The sequence below is a fragment of the Indicator indicator genome, chromosome Z (genome assembly GCF_027791375.1).
Source record: "Indicator indicator isolate 239-I01 chromosome Z, UM_Iind_1.1, whole genome shotgun sequence".
In the NCBI taxonomy this organism is placed as follows: domain Eukaryota; kingdom Metazoa; phylum Chordata; class Aves; order Piciformes; family Indicatoridae; genus Indicator; species Indicator indicator.
In genome coordinates this window covers 43,454,883-43,478,000 of record NC_072053.1, presented here as the reverse complement: position 1 = coordinate 43,478,000, position 23,118 = coordinate 43,454,883, and the positions used below count along the sequence as shown (strand labels likewise).

The window sequence follows — 23,118 nt, the reverse complement described above, 5'->3', positions numbered from 1 at the left end:
AGACTAGTACAAAGTGTTAATGGTTTGATAACAGGAATAAAATATATTTTAGAAGTGTAAGGGAAAATTCAGAAGCATTTAGTAAAAGGAAAAAAGGAGATATTAAAAAAAAAACAAACAAAAAAAGGGAAAAAAACACAACCAACCAAACAAACTAGAAGAGATACAGGAATAGTGAACAAGGTGGGGAGGAAGATAATTTGGATAGGAAACCAATAACCTGTATTTCAGCCATGTTAAATAGTTGCAAGAATGAAAAATACACAGAGCCTTTCTCTGCACAGAGGAAGAATCGCCAGAGACAAGTACAACAGACAAATAGCTGGACAGTAATGAAGAGTACAGAGACATTCTCATATTGACTCTTGTTCACCCCACATAATAACTCTCCTCTCTCTAACCAGAGTTTCCAGCACTCATCTCACTTCCGTCCATCATAATCATATCCCTTCCTGTTCCCCTCTCTTGGCATTAGCATGAGCACACACAGCAATCTCAGAATATAAACATTATTGACTAGGAGGAAAGTGAGTGTACTAGAAGCAGACTAGAGAATGAAGATGTCAATTCAGGGTCTTAGATAAAAGATGAGGAGTCAAAATCACTGGCGTTACCTTACGGCATCTATTTTGTTTTTACAATTATCAGCAAAACCCACAGCAACAGAAGAGGAAAACAGTAGTGTGAATAGAAAGAAAGGAGACATTGTTAGCATATTCCAGTATGAAATGGTCAATTAGGAAAGCAATACCTTCTGAATATGGCAAAGATCAATACTGATGAATGACCCAAACTTGGATGCAACTCTTAAAAATAATAGGGACAAGTTTTACAGGAAACCTAAATACTACAAAATATACCAGAAGCACTTTTAGTGTTTTCATGGAAGCATGAGAGTCTACCATTGTGAATTTGTTGCCTTTACATTAGAATTTTAAAATACTTTCTATTAATGCTTACACTTAGGTTCAAATTAAACAGCATCTAAAACAAGAACTATTATTTTCCCCAGAAAGTTGTACAGAAAGGCCAACAGATCCTCCTACAATGCAAAAAGTATTATCTTTTCATTGATACTGTAAGGCAGACAAAAATTGCTTTAAAAGCACTGCATTTAATCACAGGCATCTGGCAGTTGTGGGGGCAAGGTATTTAGTTCCACAGTAACATATCAAGCCATTGTATAGCCCTCCATTGACATCACTAGCATAATCTGCAAACAGCTATTTCAATCCCAATGAAAGCAAACCTTGCAGCAGCAGAGTTGGCAGACTTCCCAAGCCTTAGCATACAAGTGGTCATCTTGAGTTAAATAACATAAACAAACATAACAAGCCCAAGCAGAGTGGGCATCAGCTCAGCAGGATACATGTAAACCTAGCAGAAAACTTAAAGAAAGCCTTGTTGGAGAAGAAAAGAAGAAACATTAGTGAAGCCATTTAATTTAGTTTCCTAGAAGAATTGTACAGCCACAAATAAAGCATTCATTCAACAATATCATCTCAAGATCTTTAAAATGAAATTAATCATATATTTCCTGTTTGTGCTAATCATTCAATTGTTTTGGTTGGAAAAGATCTCTAAGATCATTAAGTGGAAATGTCAACCTAACACCACCATGGCCATTAAACCATGCCCTAAAGTGCCATGTCCACACATTTTCTGGATGTGTTCCTGTGTGATCTGGTATAGATGATCCTGCTCTGGCAGGAGAGTTGGACTAGATGATCTTTCAAGGTCCCTTCCAGCCCCTAATATTCTGTGATTCTTGAACACCTCCAGGGACAGTAACTCCACCACCTCCCTGGGCAGCCTATTAGAATGCCTGACTACTCTTTCCATAAAGAAATTTCTCCTAATATCCAATATAAACCACCTGTGGCACAGTTTCACACCATTTCCTCCTGTCCTATCAGCTGATATAAGAAAGAGGAGACCAACCCCCACCTCACTCCACCTCCTTTCAGGCAGCTATCGAGACCAATGAGGTCCCCCCTTCAGCCTCCTCTTCTCCAGACTAAACAATCCCAGTTCCGTTAGCTGCTCATTCTGAGACTTGTTCTCCAGACATTCACCAGCTTTGTCACCCTTCTCTGGACATGCTCCAGCAACTCAATGCCTTCCTTGTAGTGAGGGGCCCAAAACTGAATACAGCATGTGAGGTGCAACTTCAACAAGTGCCAAGTATAGGAACATGATCACCTCCCTACTTATTTCTGATTACAGGCCAGTATGCTGTTGACCTTCTTGGCCACCTGAGCACACTGCTGCCTCATGTTCAGACGGCTGTCAAACAATACCCTCAAGTCCTTTTCCACCAGGCAGCTTTCCAGCCACTCTGCCCCAAGCCTGTAGCATTGCACGGGGTTGTTGTGACCCAGGTGCAGGACCTGGCACTTTGGTTTGTTAATCCTCATACAACTGACTTCAGCCCATCCAGCCAGCCTGTCCAGATCCCTTTGCAGAGACTTCCTACCCTCAAGCAGATCAACACTCTCATCCAGTGTAGTGTCATGTGCAAAGTTACTGGGGATGCACTCAATTCCCTCATCCAGATCATTGATGAAGATATTAAAGAAAACTGGCTCCAATACTGAGCCCTGGGGAACATCATTAGTCCTAAGACAAGGATACGAAATCATGTCATTCTGTTGAAAAGAACCAAAGGCATACCCGCAGCCTTTGAATATATATTTGCAGATGTATTTATGTCATTTGCATTTGTGACAACTTCATTCTTATAGATCTTTCCTTTCAAAAAGAAAGACAAACAATACACCTTTTCTTTATGGTTCTTTGCTTCACAAGAACAAAATAAAAGAAAGCACGAAGGTGGGTAGGAAAAGAAGCCCCAGAACTTCAATGCTTTCCTCTTTATCCTGTGTGGAAAAGTAAAGAAATATGGAGTAAAACCAGCATCAAGTCTATGCAAGTTGCACGGTTTACACAGTCACTCTAGGCAGACTTGGCTATGTGTTTCTAACAGTTTGCATGTCTGGCTTCCTGCCTGTGTGACACAAATACATCTGAATTCAGTAATCCCCCTAGAGAGAGTTCTCAGATCTGAAGAATCACCTTACTAGCCTTAAAAAAGTCCAGGCATCTTTGTGGGCAACATTTTAGATAAGAAATCATTTCTGAAATTGGATTTTAACCTTGTAACTTTAGTGAAAAGTCTTTGTCATAACCACAATTGTCTAAAAAAGAAGAAAAAAAGGAAAAAAAAAATCACATCTCCTAATAAACATTTTGTTTATATGCACAATTCATAATATTATGTTTGAACACACTGCTGTATCTTTAGATGGTAAAGTTTTTCAGGTCCAGAATTCCATCATTTACTGTATTACCAAAACCAAAGATATCACACTGTATACTTTTCTAGTGACAGCAACAATGAACAGGTCCTCGTAGAAGATACAGAAGTAAAATTAATCCTTGTGTTAACTTTTACCAACCCCTTTCTCTTCTGTCTCAGAAGGTTTCTGTTTGCACTAGGTTTTTTGCTCTGTTATGTTTGTAATGAAATATTTTTGTATTTCCCTACAGAAACTCTGCAGCATGAAGAGATGCAGGCTAGGAAAGCACATCCAAAAGACAAAAATGACTTGAAAAGCAAACTTACCAATTGCAAGCTCTCACTTTCATGAAGACAAGTTTTTTGGGGCTTAGACGTTGTTTCTCCCACTAACATGTCAATCCTGGAACTTGCAAGTTGGTAGACATCCATAAAACTTTTAATCATGGCCTTTAAAAATTAAAATAAATCATCAGTGTCAGGCAGGTTATATGTAAATGCCAAATAGCATAAATACTAATTTGTTACAGAAGTCCTAATTTTTATTAATCAGAGAAATAAAAGGAAGGTTGGAAGCAAGGCAAGATTTCAGTCTCAGGACTTAAACCTTAAAAATGCCTAGAATGGGATTTTGTAATGCTTCTAAACTCTTAGATATTAACACCTTTCGAAGGTGATTTGATAGGCTGTTTTCAAACATGCAGTATGGCACTGGGCAGCTGATAACTGTTTTTCATTGCATTTAAATACAAGACTGCAAGTTTAATTTCTATTTACGAAGAATCATTACACGTTTTCAAGTAAGTGTTTATATTTTCAAAATGAGTTGAGTTTCTAATCCTCCCACTCCATGTTAAAAAGAAATATTTTGGCAGAAACAAAAGAAACACCTACAAAACACCAACAAAAGTAAACTTACAGACCTCTGAAAGTAAACAATCTGATTATAATATAGCTGGGAAAATATAATTGTTTTCATATATATACTAGAAGAATGTCCCAGGCATATAATATTGATCAGACTGATAATAAAGTTAGCAGCACAAGAGAGAATAAATGATTTGGCAGAACTGGTAACTTTGTATCTACCCTAAATAGTGTAAAATTGCTGAGAATGTTGGTCTTCTTTACAACCTCTTTACACCATCATACTTTTTCTTATCAGAAAGAATATCCAAAATGTTTTACATACTATGGTGCTAGATCTAAAAGTATATGCACTATGAATCTGTGGCTGTCAGTTCTGATCCTGCATTTGAAATTTTTCACCCACCTTCAACATGACTAAAACGCTGCAGCTCTTCCCAAAAAATATCAAGCAAGAATGTGGATATATCACACACTCCATATAAAACTACCTGAGAATCTTGATATGGCAACTACCCACATGTTAAAAATTAGGAATAGGTTGAAATAGGCCTATGACTAGGTCCTGTGACTCATAAAGAAGGATTGGTCATGAGTCCTTACAAGCTGTGTCTCAAATCTCACAGAAAAAAAATATTATATGCTTCTTTGATTACTTCCCTCATGATATTTAAAGGTATCTCTGAACACAGAGACAGTTCCTCAACCTCCTTCTTTTACCTCTGCTACCACAATCCTAAGTGAAGCCACTCTAAGTCCATGTAGTTATTTGAAACAGCAGGTATCAATTCCTTGCTGCTTACCTCAGCTATTTCATTTGTTCTCTTGTTTAACAAGTTTGAAATTGTTAAGTCTATGACAAATGTCTTCATTCACAAGCTTTTGTTTTCAGACACGGCAAATACTTTTTCTAAGATATTTGGATTTTTTTTTTTTTAATCCAGAAGGGACCATTCTCCCAGCTATGATTCACTACTGACGTGAACTTATGCACCTGTAGTTAGGCACTCCATCCAGTATATTCCACCTCCCTACAGTCAAGGTCATTGTAGACTTCTCTCATTTAGGACCAGGTTAGGGAAAATAGGATTTTTAGGTCTTCCAGTGAGTGATGTGGAATCTTTCATAATGAGTATGCAAAATATTATTCTGTCTACAGCATGGCAAACACACTGGGTTTTTGTATGTCATTGGAAACCATTCATTTACATATGACTTTACATGAATCATGTAAGTCACAGACTAAGTCACATATCTTTTTTCCACAATATGAAAATTATACTTATAAGGAACCTTGATACACATGTAATGGACATAGAATCTGGCCACTTGCAGGGTGTAACATCCATCACAAAATGATTAAATATACCCCTATAGAAGTTCATAACTTGTATTTGGATTCCTATTGCATCTTACAGATAGAAAGGCACTCTCCATCATTTACCACCAGTCCTGGCTTACTGGAGAGGTTCCAGATGACTGGAAACTGGCCAATGTGATGCCCATCCACAAGAAGGGCCAGATGGTGGATCCTGGAATCTACAGGCCTGTCAGCCTGACCTCAGTGCCAGGCAAGATTATGGAGCACCTCTAGGACGGCCAGCCAACAGGCCCAGCCAACATGGATTTAGGAAGGGCAGGTCCTGCCTCACCAACTTGATCTCCTTCTATGATCAGGTGACAGCCTGGTGGATGTGGGAAAGGCTGTGGATGTAGTCTACCTGGACTTCAGCAAGGCCTTTGACAGCGTCCCCCATAGCAAACTCCTGGCCAAGCTGTCAGCCTGTGCCTTGGACAGCAGCACTCTGTGCTGGGTTAGGAACTGGCTGGAGGGCCGAGCCCAGAGAGTGGTGGTGAATGGTGCCACATCCAGCTGGCAGCCTGTCACTAGTGGTGTCCCCCAGGGATCAGTGTTGGGCCCCATCCTGTTCAATATCTTTATTGATGATCTGGATGAGGGGATTGAGTCCACCATCAGTAAGTTTGCAGATGACACCAAGTTGGGAGCAGGTGTTGATCTGTTGGAGGGTAGAAGGGCTCTGCAGAGGGACCTTGACAGGCTGGACAGATGGGCAGAGTCCAACAGGATGGCATTTAACAAGTCCAAGTGCCGGGTGCTGCACTTTGGCTACAACAACCCCATGCAGAGCTACAGGCTGGGGTCAGTGGCTGGAGAGCAGCCAGGCAGAAAGGGACCTGGGGGTACAGGTTGACAGTAGGCTGAACATGAGCCAGCAGTGTGCCCAGGTGGCCAAGAAGGCCAATGGCATCCTGGCCTGTATCAGGAATAGTGTGGCCAGCAGGAGCAGGGAAGTCATTCTGCCCCTGTACTCAGCACTGGTTAGGCCACACCTCGAGTACTGTGTCCAGTTCTGGGCACAATTTAAGAAGGACATTGAGATACTTGAATGTGTCCAGAGAAGGGCAATGAGGTTGGTGAGAGGTCTGGTGCGCAAGCCCTATGAGGAGAGGCTGAGGGAGCTGGGGTTGTTTAGCCTGCAGAAGAGGAGGCTCAGGGGTGACCTTATTGATATCTACAACTACTAGACAGGTGGGGGTTGGTCTCTTCTCCCAGGCAACCAGCACCAGAACAAGAGGACATAGTCTCAAGCTGCACCAGGGGAGGTTTAGGCTGGAGGTGAGGAGAAAGTTCTTCACAGAAAGAGTGATCTGCCATTGAAATGTGCTGCCCAGGGAGGTGGTGGAGTCACCATTCCTGGAGGTGTTCAAAAAAGGATTGGACATGGCACTTGAAGCAATGGTTTAGTTAATCATGAGGTGCTGGTTGGACTTGATGATCTCTGAGGTCTTTTCCAACCTTGTTGATTCTATGATTCTATCTGCAGCTCCGGAAACTGTTCCATGACCAACAAGTCTGCTGACAGAATTTCAGAGAAGGCATACCTACTTCTGCAGATTATTTTTCCTCTCATGCTAAGGAAGTACACATAGCAGTAAGATGCATACATAGTTTTGAAATATAGTTCAGAAACCCTCTTGATTAATTTGGCATAAAATCTGGCATTTGTACACATCTGCAGGATCTGCATTTCTGGGTTTGAAAGTATTGGTAATACTGTGACATGCAAACTGGGAACAGAGCATGAAACAATAGGTATTTGTCTTCTGTTATAAACACAAATTCTTTAAAATACACACCGGAAAATTACATCTACTCAGAAAGGCTAGATATGATTCCTCAACATTATAGAAACCCATACTATTGCAATTTAGACCCCTTCAAAAGCTAAAGCTTTTTCAGACAGATAAGCATTATAGGAAAGTTAGTAGGGAGAAGATTTAACCAAGGAGGCCATATCAGCAGTGGGGCTGAAGAATACCAATTTTACGCATTACTGGCCCCATGTGTGCCTGCTGAAGCAGTGTGCTTGGAGTGGTTGACATCTAGAGATTCCTTCCAACCTCAACCAGTCTCTAATTTCATGACTAGAAAGTCTTCCTAAGGATGGAACATAGTGAAATTTAATGATGGTTGAAATTTACATAGGACTGTCAATTTTAAGAGAAGAAATTGTAATTAATTACTCTGCATTAATAAAAAAAAAATCACAGAGCTGAATGTGTTTTTTTTTTTCAGAGACCTCTTCCATTTCCTTTTACTCCACACAATACCTTATTTTACAAACAATTTGACTCTTTTTTAAAGTTCTACATCATATGAGAGTGATATGGTGGAACTGAATGATAATGCTAGGAGAGTCTTCAGCGTTAAAAGTGCCTTTAATATGAGTGGAGATTATGCTCCACCACTGTGTCAAGACACATGAAAACAGAAGCGCAACTTTCCCAGATGATTGACTGCAACTCACAGGATAAAAATATATTCATAAGGCTGGCAGGGAGAGAGGATGTTTTTATGCTGAAGGCGCTGGAGTGGGCACAAAATATACTTCCACTTTCAAATATAACTTTCAATGGACAGGTTGTTTTAAGTGTAAGTTCTTCTAAGGATGTTTCTTTTGATAAGTATTTATACATTTAAAACTGCATCCTCATCTGGAAAATCCCTATAAGCACTTTAAAAATCTTTGAATGCAAAGCAAATTCAAAAAAATTTAAAATCCCCAAACAAAGTATTTCAAATTTCAGATCTTTGCTTATTTGTTTAGCAAATGGCACTCTGAATATTCTAAGCACTGCACAACTGGCCATTTTGCCTGCCTCTTCAGCTTGTAAAAACAAGGCCAGAAGACAGGAGCACTACAAAACCATTTATATACACAGCCATCTACCAGTGCCCCAATACCCTGAATACACATAGATAAGCACATAAATAGATAAATGAGAACATACATAAAATTTAACAAAACTTAACATGTTTTATTTGAAATGAAATTAACAAATGAGGTTTATTTCAAAGCAGCCATAAGGAAGCAGATCCTTATGACCTGTTAAAAAATGTCTCATCTGTAATACATGGGTACAAATAAAAATTTCTCCCTTAAGAAACAGGTTGGTAAAGCAGAGAAACCTGAGCTTGTGCTGGTTTGGCCTAAACTGCCACAGACTTGAGAGCAAAAACAAGACTAATTTGATGCTGGATAGAAACTACTTCCTTTCTCCAGATTAATCTTTAAAAGGACTGAAAACAGTTAACACTAGAGACAGCCTTTCAGAGCACATTAAGAACAATTATTTTCTAATATTCTTTCTGTGTATTTTTGAATAACCAATCATTTCCTTGTTCTGTGCACCATTTCTAGAACAAGGAATTTTAAGGTGCACACTGTTGTAGTTGCTTTAAAACAGCTTTTGTACATATTACTGGCTATAAATTTACATTGTGAGGCAGGGTACCAGCTCCACTGCTATCCCAGGGGCTGTAGGGGATAGTGGATTATGCAACACCCACAATGGTAACAGATACCCCTCTGTTAGGTCTCTGAAGTGTCTGTATACCAACGCAAGAAGCATGGGGAATAAGCAGGATGAACTGGAAATCTGGCTGCAGTCGCAGGGTTATGATCTTGTTGCAATTACAGAGACATGGTGGGACAACTCCCATGACTGGAATGTGGTTGTGGACATCTATGTTCCTTTCAGGAAGGACAGGCTGAGAAGGCGAGGTGGTGGAGTTGCTCTCTATGTGAATAAGCAACTGGAATGTGTTGAGCTCAACCCAGGGGGAGATGATAAAAGCATTGAAAGCTTATGGGTAAGAGTGAAGGGACACACAACCATGGATGATACTATAGATGATGGATGATACTATAGACCACCGAACCAGGAAGAAGTCACTGATGAGGCCTTCTACAGGCAGCTGGAAATAGCCTCAAGATCAAGTGCCCTGGTGCTTGTGGGTGACTTCAGCCACTTGGATATTAGTTGGAAAGATTGCCCAGCCAAGCACAAACAGTCCAAAAGGTTCCTGCAGTGCACTGATGACAACTTCCTCCTGCAAGGAGTTGAAGAACCAACAAGGAGAAGTGCAATGATGGACCTGATATTAACAAACAAAGAAGGACTGGTTGTAGATGTCAAAGTTGGAAGTAATCTTGGCTGCAGTGACCATGACATGTTAGAGTTTAATATCAACAGACAAAGAAGCAGGGTGATAAGTAAAATTTCAACCCTGGACTTTAAAAGGGCCAACTTTCCCCTCTTCAAGACTCAGAACTATCCAGTGGATTAGGGCTCTGGAAGGAAGGGGGGCCCAAGACAGCTGGTTGATGTTCAAACATTACCTCCTCCAAGCTCAAGAGAAATGTATTCCCTTGAAAAAAAAAAGTCAAGTAAGGCAAGCAGAAGACCTGCATGGATAAGCAAGGAACTCTTAATAAAACTCAAAAACAAAAAGTAGGTTTGCAACATGTGGAAAAAAGGACTGGTCAATTGTGAGGATTATAGAGATGTAGCCAGAGAATGTAGAGATGCTACAAGGAAAGCCACAGCCCTCCTGGAACTGAATCTCGCCAGAGGGGTGAAGGAGAACAAGAAGAGTTTTTTCAAATATATCAATGATAAAAGGAAGAGCAGGCAAAAGGTGGACCCACTGCTGAATGAGAGGGGAGATACAGTAACTGATGATGCAGGGATGGCAGAGTTGCTAAGTGCAACTGGAGAGATGTGGACATTCTGCTAGTCAGTCAGGACTGGGTTAGAGATCTCTTATACAATCTGAAGACACACAAATCCATGGGCCCTGATGGGATGCATCCACGAGTTCTGAGAGAGCTGGCTGATACTGTAGCTGAATCTCTCTCCATCATCTTTGAAAAGTATTGGAGAACAGGAGAGGTGCCTGATGACTGGAAGAAAGCAAATGTCACTCCAGTCTTCAAAAAAGGCAAGAAGGAGGACTCAGCTAACTACAGACCAGTCAGCCTCACCTCCATCCCTGGAAAGATGATGGAGCAGCTCATCCTGGAGGTCATCTCTAACCACATGGAAGACAAGAAGGTTATCAGAAATAGCCGACATGGATTTACCATGGGGAGGTCCTGTCTGACTAATTTCATAGCCTTCTATGAAGTTATGACCAAGTGGGTAGATGAGGGAAGAGCAGTGGATGTCATATATCTTGACTTCAGTAAAGCTTTTGATACTGTCTCCCATAACATCCTCATAGAAAAGCTCAGGAGATGTGGCATAGATGGTTGGTCAGTGAGGTGGATTGCAAACTGGCTCCACAACAGAGTTCAGAGGGCTGTCATCAGTGCCACAGAGCCAATTTGGAGGCCTGTGGCAAGTGGTGCCCTCCAGTGATCGGTACTGGGCCCAGTTTTGCTCAATATCTTTATCAACGACCAGGATGAGGGCATTGAGAGTACTCTCAGCAAGTTCCCTGATGATACAAAACTGGGGGGGTTGGCTGACACCTGTCAGGCTGTGCAGACATCCAACGTGACCTGGACAGGCTGGAGAGCTGGGTGCAGGCAAACCTCATGAAGTTTAATAAGGACAAGTGCAGGGTCCTACATCTGGGGAGAAATAACAACAGGCACCAGTACAGGTTAGGGGCTGCCCTGCTGGAAAGCAGCTCCACAGAGGAAGACCTTGGAGTGCTGGGGGACAGCAAGTTCTCCATGCAACAACAATGTGCTCTTGTGGCCAAGAGAGCCAATGGGATCCTGGGATATATCAAGAAAGCTATGTCCAACAGGTCTAGGGAAGTTCTTCTACCTCTCTACTCTGCCCTGGTGAGACCACAGCTGGAATACTGTGTCCAGTTTTGGGCTCCCCAGTTCAAGAGAGACAGAGACCTGCTGGAGAGAATCCAATAGAGAGCCACAAGGATGATTAGGGGACTTGAGCATCTCCCCTATGACGAGAGACTGAGATCACTGGGGCTGTTTAGTCTTGGGAAGACTGAGAGGGGATCTGATCAATGTCTATAAATATGTGAGGGGTGGGTGTCAAGTGGAGGGGGCCAGGCTCAAAGGAACAATGGGTTCAAACTAGAACATAGAAGATTTCACCTAGAGGAGAAACTTCTTTACAGTGAGGGTGACAGAGCACTGGAACAGGCTGCCCAGGGGGGTTGTGGAGTCTCCTTATCTGGAGACTTTCAAAACCCACCTGGATACATTCCTGTTCGGACTACCCTAAGTGATCCTGCTCTGGCAGGGGGGTTGGATCTGATGATCTCTTGAGGTCCCTTCCAACCTCTGATATACTATGATACTGTGATACATGACTGGAAGGCTCAAATCTTCAGAAATACTTTATTTAAAGTGAAAAATGGCTAGTGCTGACAAATTAAACAATAATTTTTAAAGAATATGAAATGTGGGAAAAAAAAGCCTTTTGAAAGAAAATAATTTATGAAATTAGAAGGTTACTCCAACTTCAGCTGTTCTCCATTCAGTTATAGTAGAAACAGATCACAGAATTGCAGATGACGAGAAACATACCGATCAGCATATGATAATTAGTACAAGACCGTTCATCAAATTTTTAATGTACTTACTATACATTTTAAAACCAGCATTTTTAAATCCAAATTCAAACAATGTTGATCTAGTTAAAGATGCTCCTGATCACTGAAAAAGGGGGTTGGACTAGATGACTTTTGAAGGTCCCTTCCAACCCAAAACATTCTATGACTCAATGATTCTAAAGAAAGCCAAAACATTTGGCTGCTAGGTTCTCCCTTCAGGAAATTTTTCAACTAAAAAGAATGTTAGCAGGTAGTAAATTTATCTGATGGCAAAATACTGAAAAATATTAAAAAGAATAAAAGAAGAAATGGTCTTTAGATAAATGATAATTACTCTAGAATAACAAAGTGCTTAGATGAAAATCTGAAAAGACTCAGAATTTCATTTATGGTAGAGAATTTGGAAGAAGTGCAGTTCAGACAAAAGCAACTGATGTGAAAATAGACTGAAGTTCCGCATATGATTAATGGATAACTTATAGAATGCCTGTCATTAGTGCCTTGCTTCAAACTGATATAAATACAAGTAGCTAAAACAAGTCCCGAAGAAAACCCATATATCAATTACTTTTTGTTTTCAGAAGAAAGATTTCAGGATACTTATTATAGACTTTTAAAAGCTTTATTTGGGGAACAAAAGACAAAAATTCATTTTCGCCAAACATTTTAGCATTTGAAAACCCGTTCTGGTTTCCTCGACCCATAACCCAGGATGTCTAGTGGCATCAGTGGAGGATGTAAATACAGCAGCTTCTCAGGCATCAGAAAAAATCCTCAAGGGAAACAACATTCAGCAAAATAGCACTTTTGCAGCTCTTTGGCACTTCTTTAATGATCTATTCTCCTTGTATCTCATTTCAACACTAAACTTTTTGTTGGGTTCCATTCAAGCGTGGCATGCACAATTTAAATGTGCCAAAAAGCAGGTCAGTTCTGTTACAACCTCTTTTTTTCTTTTTTTTTTTCTTTTTTCTTTTTTTTTTTCAGTGAAAGCTGACTCAGTGCCACACTCCAGCCTACCTCTATCCCCTTCACTTCAATAACAATTACTTTACTCTGTAGATCTCTCAGGATTGCCCAAGGGACTGAAGCTCCAAATAAAAGACTAGATTCTCTGCAAAAGGTAATGGCATTACTTCCTACATGAAAGTCGAAAAGGGAGCACTGAAATTGCCAGAGACTGAAGAGAAAGTGCTTCTACTGCAAAACACAGCAGGCAGACATACCAACAATTGCCAAGAAAATTATTACTGAGAGTTTCAAAAATAACATCAATCTTCTAGAAAGTTATAAACTATTGGTATGATCAGGTAGAAATCATCCTGAGAATGTTACAGTAAAGAAGCTATCTGCACACTTGGCTACTCAGAACTATCTCTGGACCACACAAGCAGATTACCAGATTTTTATAGGCCAAAATGCTAAAGACTTTTCTCACTGTCTTACAGAAAACAAGCATGGCTGCATTCAAAATGTAAAGGAAAATTGATCACTGCCCGAAAAAGTTACAGCCATGGGGAAAACCCTACCAGTACACTGTACGCTTTCTCATCTTCTTACACAGTCTTGACACAAAAAGAACAGTTCAGCCTCTCAAGGAGGAAAACAATTTTTAAGTAAAAGTTTTTGACAAGTAAAAACAGAAAGAAGTTTCAGCCTAGTACCCTTTCTTCCACTTTCTCTTTCAGTGTATATGCTGGACAGAGATGAAAGAGAGAGAGAGGTAATCACAGAAAATAAAGTCTACATTAAAATAACTCAGCTATAAGCATGAAAATCTACTTTGAGTGAGCACAATATATTACCGCTAATGAGAATAACTAAACAAGAGCACTTGCTACTGAAAAGTCAAAATGCAGTTTTACTAAAACAAAGGTAGAGTCACATTCCCCCAGGGATCAGTATTGGGCCCAACACTTTAATACCTTCCTTCATAACTGATCTGGATGTTGGGTTCAGGAGCACCCTGATGAATTTTGCAAATGACAATAAAATGAGTGGGGAGGTTGACATTCCAAAAGGGAGAGACACCCCCCAGGGCGTCCTGGACAGGCTGAAGGAGTGGGCTAGCAAGACTCTTATGAAGTTCAGTGGGGAAAAATGTAGAGTCTTGCAACTAGGAATACATCACCCAAGCATGAAGCTCCTACTGGGATCCATTTGGCTGGACAGCAACCCTGTGAAAAGGGACCTGAGGGGGTCAGTGGGTAACAAGCTGTGATGAAGGCACCCTGTGCCCAGAATTATGCCCCCAAATACCAGCAACTTGTCCCAACATGTTTTGGTAAGAGCCCCCTTTCCACCCTCCTTTCAGGAGAGGGGGACAAAGGCCCAGGTGCCAACCTGTCTCTTAAGGGGTAAACAACTATATGCACCCATCGCATGGCATGCTTGTGCTCTTTCCATCTAAGGGCATAATTCTAGCTTCACCCTTTCCATAGGGTAAAGCAGGTTGTTGACAGGTGTGCCCATTGGCCAGATTCAGCCTCAAGAGATCTGTAAGTATTACCCCTCTTGTTTACCAATTTGCTCTCTCCTTTTGCTTTTTCTCGCTTTGCTCAAGCTACATAAGCTCGCAGCGCCTGTAAGTCTTCTCACTCCTGTATGCAAGCATACTAGAGGCCTCTGCAATATGGAAAGAAGCCAGCTCCCGAGCTGCTCAAGGAACCAGCAAGGGAGACCCCTTTGCTGAAGCTACGAAAGCCAGCGACATAAGCCCAGTTGCGTCTCAATGAGGACTGGAATCCTGAGGGTAAGCTTTAGCCCAGAGGGGGAGGGACTATCCCAAGCCTGGCGGTCCAGCACATCTGCTGCAGCCACAAGCAGCTGACCAAGCAGCAACACGCCTTGCGTGACCCCCGCTGTTTGCAGAAGATAAGCGGAGATACCGTTACCGCTCTACAACCCTGTGCCGTCAGGGTAATGTAACCTGGGATTTCCCGAGGGAGAGAAAGACATCCTCTCCTTTGAGATCCAGCCAAGGACTGCATTGTCACCTTAATGGGAAGCAGTCGCTGAGAGAATTAGCATTGTCAGCTCCACTTTGAGCTGAGGGGAAGTGCTGCTTCACCGCACCCTTTACCCTAAGCCCATCTCCGGGATCCAAGATAGCCCACCCAGCCCACCGGTAACCGTCACCCTGACCACAAGGGCAAACCCTGAAGGACCCGGCCCCACCGTGCAGGACCACTCCGCGGGCTATCCCTGCCAGGCCGATTCTGTTCAGGGAGCCACACTGATCCTGCCAGCCCCCTGTCACCGCAGTCGTGCCGTGGGACCACCCTGCCAAGGGAAGCCACTGATCGGCAGAAAATTGCCCCTCCCGTGGCCACAGGAGGAGAAAGAAAGTTTCACTCCCCCTGCAGCCACGGGAGGAGAAAGAAAGTCACCACCTGGAATGGGCCAGCCCAGAGCCAGCAGACAGTGAGCAGCCAGTGTAACTCAGCAACTTGCTTCGCTACAAAGACACAATGTATCTTTTCACGTATGCAACACTCGCTAACATTCAATTCAAAGCACCCACACCTAGCCACGTGATATTTCAGCTTGAATTGCCTCTGTACATAGTTACAGCTGCCAAGCATCTTGTCTTGTGGACAAGCAGCAGAACTTCACCTTTCATTCCCTTAATTAGGAATTAATTCTGTAAATATTGTAATTGGTTCAAATTGTATATACTAAACCAGTTATGGAATATATTTTCACAACCGTGCATTAGAATCAATATATACACATAAAAGTGGTTATTTGGGTATTAATAATTTTAATAATTAATAAAACAGAATTTTCATAATTCATAAATTAATAACCATCCTCCTAATCACAACACAAGCTCAGCATGAGTGAGCAGTGCACTACAGCAGTAAAGAAGGCAAACAGGATGCTGGGCTGCACCAACAAGAGCATCACCAGCAGTGAGAAAGAAGTCATTGTCCCACTCTAATCAGTGCTTGCCAGACTACACCTGGAGTACCGTGTGCAGTTTCGGTCCCCGCTATGCAAAAAAAAATGCAGACAGCTGGAAAGTGTCCAGAAAAGGCCCACAAGAATGATCATAGGACTGGAAGACCTGCTACATGAGGAAAGGCTGAGCGAGCTAGGCTTGTTCAGCCTTGAGAAGAGAAGGCTTAGGGAAAACCTTATTGCCATCTACCATTACCTAAAGGGTGGCTGCCAAGAAGACAGAAACTTACATTTTACAAGAAGACACATGGGAAAGAAAAGGGTTAATGGGCACAAGTTACTCCTGGGGAAATTCCAATTGGACTCTAGAAGAAAATTTTTCACCATGAGAACAGTTAGACATTGGAATAATATCCCAAAGGGAAGTAGTGAATTCTCCTACATTGGACAGTTTTAAGACTCAGCTTGCCAGGGTGTTGGGCCATCTCATGTAAACTACACTATTACCTACAAGTGCTGGACCAGATGATCCTTGGGGTGCTTTCCTACCTGGCATTCTGTGATTCTGTAATTCTGTGATTCAGTCTTAAGCAGAAATAAGAGAGTAAAAGCTCACATAAAAATCAGATGAAATGCCAAATGAAAGTACAAGTTGACTGTATCTGGATGATGTTGCTTTTGGTCTGTTGACCTGACATCTTGGAACTAGAAAAGACGTACAAAAGCTGAAGAACAGAATTCTGTGTTCACAGTCAAATTCATAGAAGTAATTTGTTTTTTAAGCATGTTCTTTCTTATTTTTAAGGGACTCCTTTAAGGGACCAGATATCCTATATATAAGCAAACTAATTTTTATAAATAAATGTTACCTAAAAACTAAGTCTTAACTGTCTGAAATCTAATTGATTAGTTATAGGTATGTGAGCATGAGAACACTTTAAGAAGAGGAGAGAAACGGACATTAATCTATCAAATTACTAAATACAAAAATCTGAAGCACATTCACATAGAAGGTAAATGTGAGACCTGAAATATGCTTCTGTTCTTCTGAAAGGCTGGCCATAAACTATCCAACTTAAGGAATTAATGGAACTATTTGCCAACATATTAAAAACAATGAGTTTACTGAAAATTAAAATAGAAGTTTTTCACTCTTAAAGAGTGCTTTATTAAGACCAATTTAAATTATTTTTGGTAAATAAATACATTTTACAGACAAATAGATGCTACTGAGACTTTTTAGACTCATGAAAAAATGCCAATGTACTTTTAACCAGTGTAGAAAAAAGTCTGTCATTTGACTCCAAGAGAAGAGAATATTAGCCACAAAACCTGGGTTTAGTACAGACACTTCCTTAAATGTTTTTACTACGAAGATATAGAGATTATTCTTTTTCAGCCACAAGAAACATTCCTTTTGAAACATTAAAGCATTTTTAAACTGAGTTAGATAAAATATTTTACAAATGCTTAGAAGGGAGAAATATGTCAACTTTGTATTTTCCATTAAAATAATAAAATTAAAAATTAAGAGAATCTATGCTATATCTGCCATTTATTAGGGGAGACAAATAGCCACAAGGGCACATTGCTGTCCCATGGATAACTTGTTACCTACCAGGACTCTCAGGTCCCTCTCCACAGGGCTGCTCTCCAGCAGGTCACCTCCCTGTGTGGTGACCTGTACTGGTGCTGTTTATTACTCCTCCCCAGATGCAGGTCTCTGCACTTGTCCTTGTTGAACCTCATTTAGTTCATCTCTGCCCAGCTCTCCAGTCTGTCCAAGTCACACTGGATGGCTGCACAGCTTTCAGCTGTATCAGCCAAGCCTCCCAGTTCGTGTCATCAGCAAACTTGCTGAGCGGACACTCTGTTCCCTCATCAATGTCATTGATGAAGATGTTGAACACCACTGGACCCAGCACTGATCCCTGTGGGACTCCACTAGTTATAGCTCTCCAGCTGGACCTGGCACCACAGATAACCACTCTTGGAACTCTATCTTGTAACCAGTTCCTAATCCACCTCACTGTCTGCTCTTCCATCCCACACATCCATGACCAGGATGTCTGTGCTAGCCTGGTTATTGTCGGTGGGGGGGGGAATTTCAGCTCACACCGACAATAACCACGTTGGGCGCCAAAAATAAAAAGTGTGTCGGTGTGAGCTGAAATTCCCCCCCCCCACCGACAATAACCAGGCTAGCACAGTCTGGAAGCAAATGAAAAGCTGTATTTACAAGCAGATGAAATGCAATGAATATGTACAAATATACAAAATTCACAACATTTACAAATATATACAATCAACAGAAAAACACAACCAATCTCCCTTTGCTTCCCCCCAAGGGGACCCTCCCAAAGGGGGCCTCCCTCTCCCAGGAGCTTCCCCCCCCGACCCCCCTGGACAGAGAAGCAGAGTTTAGTTAGAGCAGAAAGTTGTTAACTTAGCTGCCAAGGTCAGTACGTGTTATCTTCAGCCAGAAGAGAAGAAGAAACAGCAGCCAGACAGCCCAGCAACTGCCCCCACTGCCGAACGCAGAATGTGCAGAATGCCTACTTTGTTTTGGGTAATAGTTCTTAAACATTTCTATCTATCCAATGGAAGTGTTTAGAACAATCGTTATTTTGCTTTCTTACACCCAATAGTGACTTATTTACATTCTTTCACTTTCTCTGTTTTGAACTTTGCAAGGAAAAATTAAAAAGACAGTTTCAAACCATCACAATGTCATGGGAAACGGTGTCAAATGTGCTAAGGTCCACGTAGACTATATCCACTGGTCTCCCTGAATCTACCCATTCAGTTATAGCATCATAGAATGCTATAACATTAGTCGAGCGTGATTTCCCCCTTCTTCTCCTCCAAGTGCCTTTAAATGTCCTCCAGAAAGAGCTGCTCCATCGTTTTTCCAGGGATGGAGGTGAGGCTGACTAGTCAATAGTTCCCTTGAAGTTCCAAATTTAGAAAATTATTCTAAAAAGAAACAACTACTGATGGAGTAGCAGAAAATGCAAGGTGATTATGCCAGATGATGCCAAAAAATGACTAGTATAAAGAAGGTAAATTGGGAATATCTATCAATACAAGCATATTCACATAAAATAAAGTAGCAGAAAGCATTTTCAAAACAAACATAGAAAATGCTTTTTCAGGAACTGCAAATATCTTTCCACAAGACACATGAATGCTTAACTTTACAGGGGTTCAGAAAGCAATGGGACAATAGATGGCTGTTGAATATAAAAATATTAATTTTGTTTCAGGAGGTACTTGAATTAAAATTGGTGGAGGTTGAAATTCTCAAGAAATTTTAGCTCAGTTTCTTATACTCTTTTCTTTTTAATATTTCCCCTGACAATGGGCTTTTAAGCAGGGAAAAACGGATTTACTGCTATTCTCTGTGCCTTCTAGGCATTAAATGCTTACTTAGTCCTACAGTCTATTACCCAAAGGAGTAAAATTTGCTACAAGTCTCACATGGAATAAACGCAGAACCAATCAAGGATTAGGATAATGACCTTTGCAAAGGTACAGACAGACATCACATTTTGATGTGTAGGAGACTAACTTCTCAAAATGCAATCCTGTGGTCTTCACTTAAATTTGTATAAACATCAGAATTGAAACTTCAATGTGTAATCTTTAGCTTGCACAATATGAAAGTAATTTATTATCATTTATTTAAAATGTTATTCCTTTCAGAATACGAAAATGAACAGAGAGAAAAGCGTGACTCTATATATGCACTACATACACTAAACACAACATGATGCTTTGCTCTCTAATCTCATCCTTTAGTATTTGTCAATTATGATGTGATTAGGAAGAAGGGGAGCCTACAAATGGATACTGGTATTGGAAAAGGACATACAATCTGCCTTGGAATTCAGTGAAGTCAGAACTAAAATATAGTCTTCAGGCATTAAATGGGCATTACAAATTTGCACCACAGGAGGAATAGGTTTGTTTCACCCTGATCTTTATTTTTGAATTACACTTTCGTAAAAAAAAAAAAAAGAGATCATGATGTGGAAGCAATCCAAAGGGATATAAGTTCTATTAAGGTTCCATAAGGATAAACAAATAATGGCCTTTCCATTATCTTCCTAAAAGCCATAAAAAGACAATCCTTTGCAAGTAAACTTGCCAACATGCAGGTGGTTATTGAGGTTTGCAAAATACACTCTTTCCATTACTGTAGTACTCTCCAGCCCTCTCCATTTTCTCCCCATCCCCCTAAATTTCTACTTAGAAGAGACCAAAAATGAGAGAAGAGATCATAATGAAGAAACAGACCATGCTGAAGGAACAGTTTAAGAAGGCTTTAATAAAATTTGGCACTGCCCTGGACAAGTCTCGTTAAAAATGAGTGCCCTTTCAATCGTATTTGCCCTGGAACACATGCAGCAATAGACCCTATCAATCCTAAAAAAATATGCTTTTCACAGTTCAGTATAAATGTTGGAACTTGTGACCTTACGATTCTAGCAGCACATATCACTAGATCACTAAATCAGTTCAGTAACTGAAAAAAATAAAACAGCTTTAAAGTTCATTAAAATTCCTGCAAGGTAAAAATGCAAAAATTAAATAAAAAAAAACATAAGTATTTATAAAGCAGAATTCACACAGCCTTTCCCTCAAAACACCCAAACAACCCCCAAAATTATTTAGTGGCGAACAGGTAGAATTTGGCTAAAACCAGGCTAACAACCCTTTCACAACTCCTCTTCCTATACCACTTGGAATGCTATCCAAGACCATTTCTACTATATAGGACAACTGTGGAACTGACAGAATGGCCTGGGGTTTTGCTTCTAGTTTTATATTCTGAAAGGTTCACTGAGTTTTTCTTAATCCTTAAGTTGCATATTCATTGCTGTATTTTCATCTAACTGCTGTCACTTATATTGTCACACAGAAGGGCAAATCAGGGTCAGTTTATGTAAGCTGCATCAATCTGAAAAACTTCATCAGTCTTTCTTTCAAGGCATTATGCAAAGAAAGCTGACATTAAGAGAGCTTTAACTGACAGTAAATGAAATCAATCAGCAAATCACTAAGCCATAATAAACTCACTCAAGTTGTAGATAACCCTTCCTCTTCCAGGTCTTTAACTACAAGGCCCACCAAATACAGTATCTAGGCAGAACTGTCTCCCTTAATTTCATTACAAATTCTTTGTGCTACTATAGTGCATTATTTTTTCCTGCTCTGTATGCAATTGATAAGGATAACAAACAGATAAGATATATGGTTTATCATAATGGACTACTAAGCAGTTAAGTAAAAAAAAAAGACAAAACAAAAGATTCAGCATTTAAAGAAGTTGGTTTGTTGGTTGCTTGGCTGGATTTTTTAGTTTAAATGTAATTAAGAAAATAGTTTGATTCTACTTGTGCTACTAAGATACTTGTCTAATAAAGCCTATTGCCTACTAAGTCTTTTAACATCTATTGCTTAGACTCATTTGCTCCACATTTCTTCTTAGTGTTTTAAATTAAAAGAAACGGTACAAAAAAGGTAAAATTCTCAACACTTCACAACTCTGTTACAACATTATACATGGCAGACAATACCAAACAATAGTCACATCCAAGCTACAGAGTGGTTATCTGGTAAAACTACTCCTTTACTGAAGATACTGCACACAGATAATCACATGCAGTTCTGAAAGATAGGATTTCTGAAGTAAGAAAAATTGCATAACAAGCTGTTATGAAAGCTCTATTTTTTATTTTCTGCTATTGAACGATGCTTTGTTTTTGTAGTTACAACATTTAGAAGTCTTCCCTGGTTCACCGAGGCAGCGTTGATTACATATTGAGATCACCACATCCCTAGAGTAAGAAAAGTGACTAGAAGTCAGTAAAGATGCTTCCTGTTTGGTCTTTATGCTAAGAGATGCAGAAACCTGGTAAGCATCTGGGAAAAAACAAAACAAAATATACAAACCAACATCTCAGGACTGCAAGCAGGAGCAAAACTAAATAAATAAACTTGGTGAATTAGGATCATATTTTATGCAGTTCTTACAGAGCTTTTTTGCACATCAGCACAGATTATTTATAGAAGATTACCCGCATACAAAAGATAAAAATGTATGGCAAAACTCTAATTGAACAAAGGCATATAGTTACATGATTTCTACACAGGGGCCAGAAAGACAAGTTTCCATTAAGGAAGGTTACTGAAAGACTAAATTATTATATACTAACACTGGCACTGGAGATAATCAAAAGTAGATCTTAACTGGGAAGTTTTCACAAAAACTAATAATGCTTATGAAAGAAGCTGGACAAGAGTTAGTATTTTCACAGGCATGAAGTGCCAGCTTTCAGTAACAGATTAATAAGTGATTACTGATACTGACTTTGGTATTTATAGGCCTGTAGTGACAAAAACTAAACAGATTTGGGGTGCAATCAGTGTACCAGCCAAGTAAAAAGTTTCATGAGCAAGGTTGTTCATATAGTCACCATTAATTTATTAGAATGAAAAAAAGGCAAGGGAAGAAACAAGAAAGCAAAAGGGCAGCTAACAAATGCAGGAAAAGAGGCTAATGATAGGAGAGAAAGAGAGCAATAAAACCACCATCGAGAACAGGCAGGAAAATACATCTAAAAGAAATGCCATGAAGAGGAAAGGAAGCTGAGAACACAATTAACCTACAAAAAGGAGAAGGAGCGTGAAACTCAAATTATAAAAGGCAAATTTCTAACATCACTTGCATTTTGAAGATGCTTCACATTTTATGTATTAATTTGTGCTTTGTTAACATACATTAATGTTATATTTAAAGCTAATCATAGCTAAAAAACATTACACTGAAATACCTTTTAAATACTTCTCATCATGATACAAGATATCTAGAGAAATGGCTTCAGATACCAGCTGAACACGTTTGAGATTCATTTAGAATTTTTCATATTATGTCTCTTCAATATGGTTATTCAGATTTATCCATTTGGTTGGAAGGGACCTCCAGAAAAGATCAGGTCCAACCTCCATGTGAAAGCAAGGATCACGTAGGGCAGGCTGCACAGTAATGTATCCAGGCGGATTTTGAGCCTTCAGGGAAGGAGACTCCACAACCTCTCTGGGCAGCCTGCTCCAGTGCTCCACCACCCTCATCATAAAGAAGTGT

General features: G+C 40.2%; 1 protein-coding gene across 1 annotated transcript in view; it reads right to left on the bottom strand.

The window, feature by feature from the left end:
• Positions 1-3,164: 3,164 nt before the first annotated feature.
• Positions 3,165-23,118, bottom strand: part of CCDC171 (coiled-coil domain containing 171) — a 148,956-nt gene continuing 129,002 nt past the window's right edge. Inside the window, 2 exon segments of the mRNA XM_054397577.1 lie at positions 3,165-3,197; positions 3,626-3,748. Coding sequence (XP_054253552.1) covers positions 3,165-3,197; positions 3,626-3,748 — 156 coding nt within the window.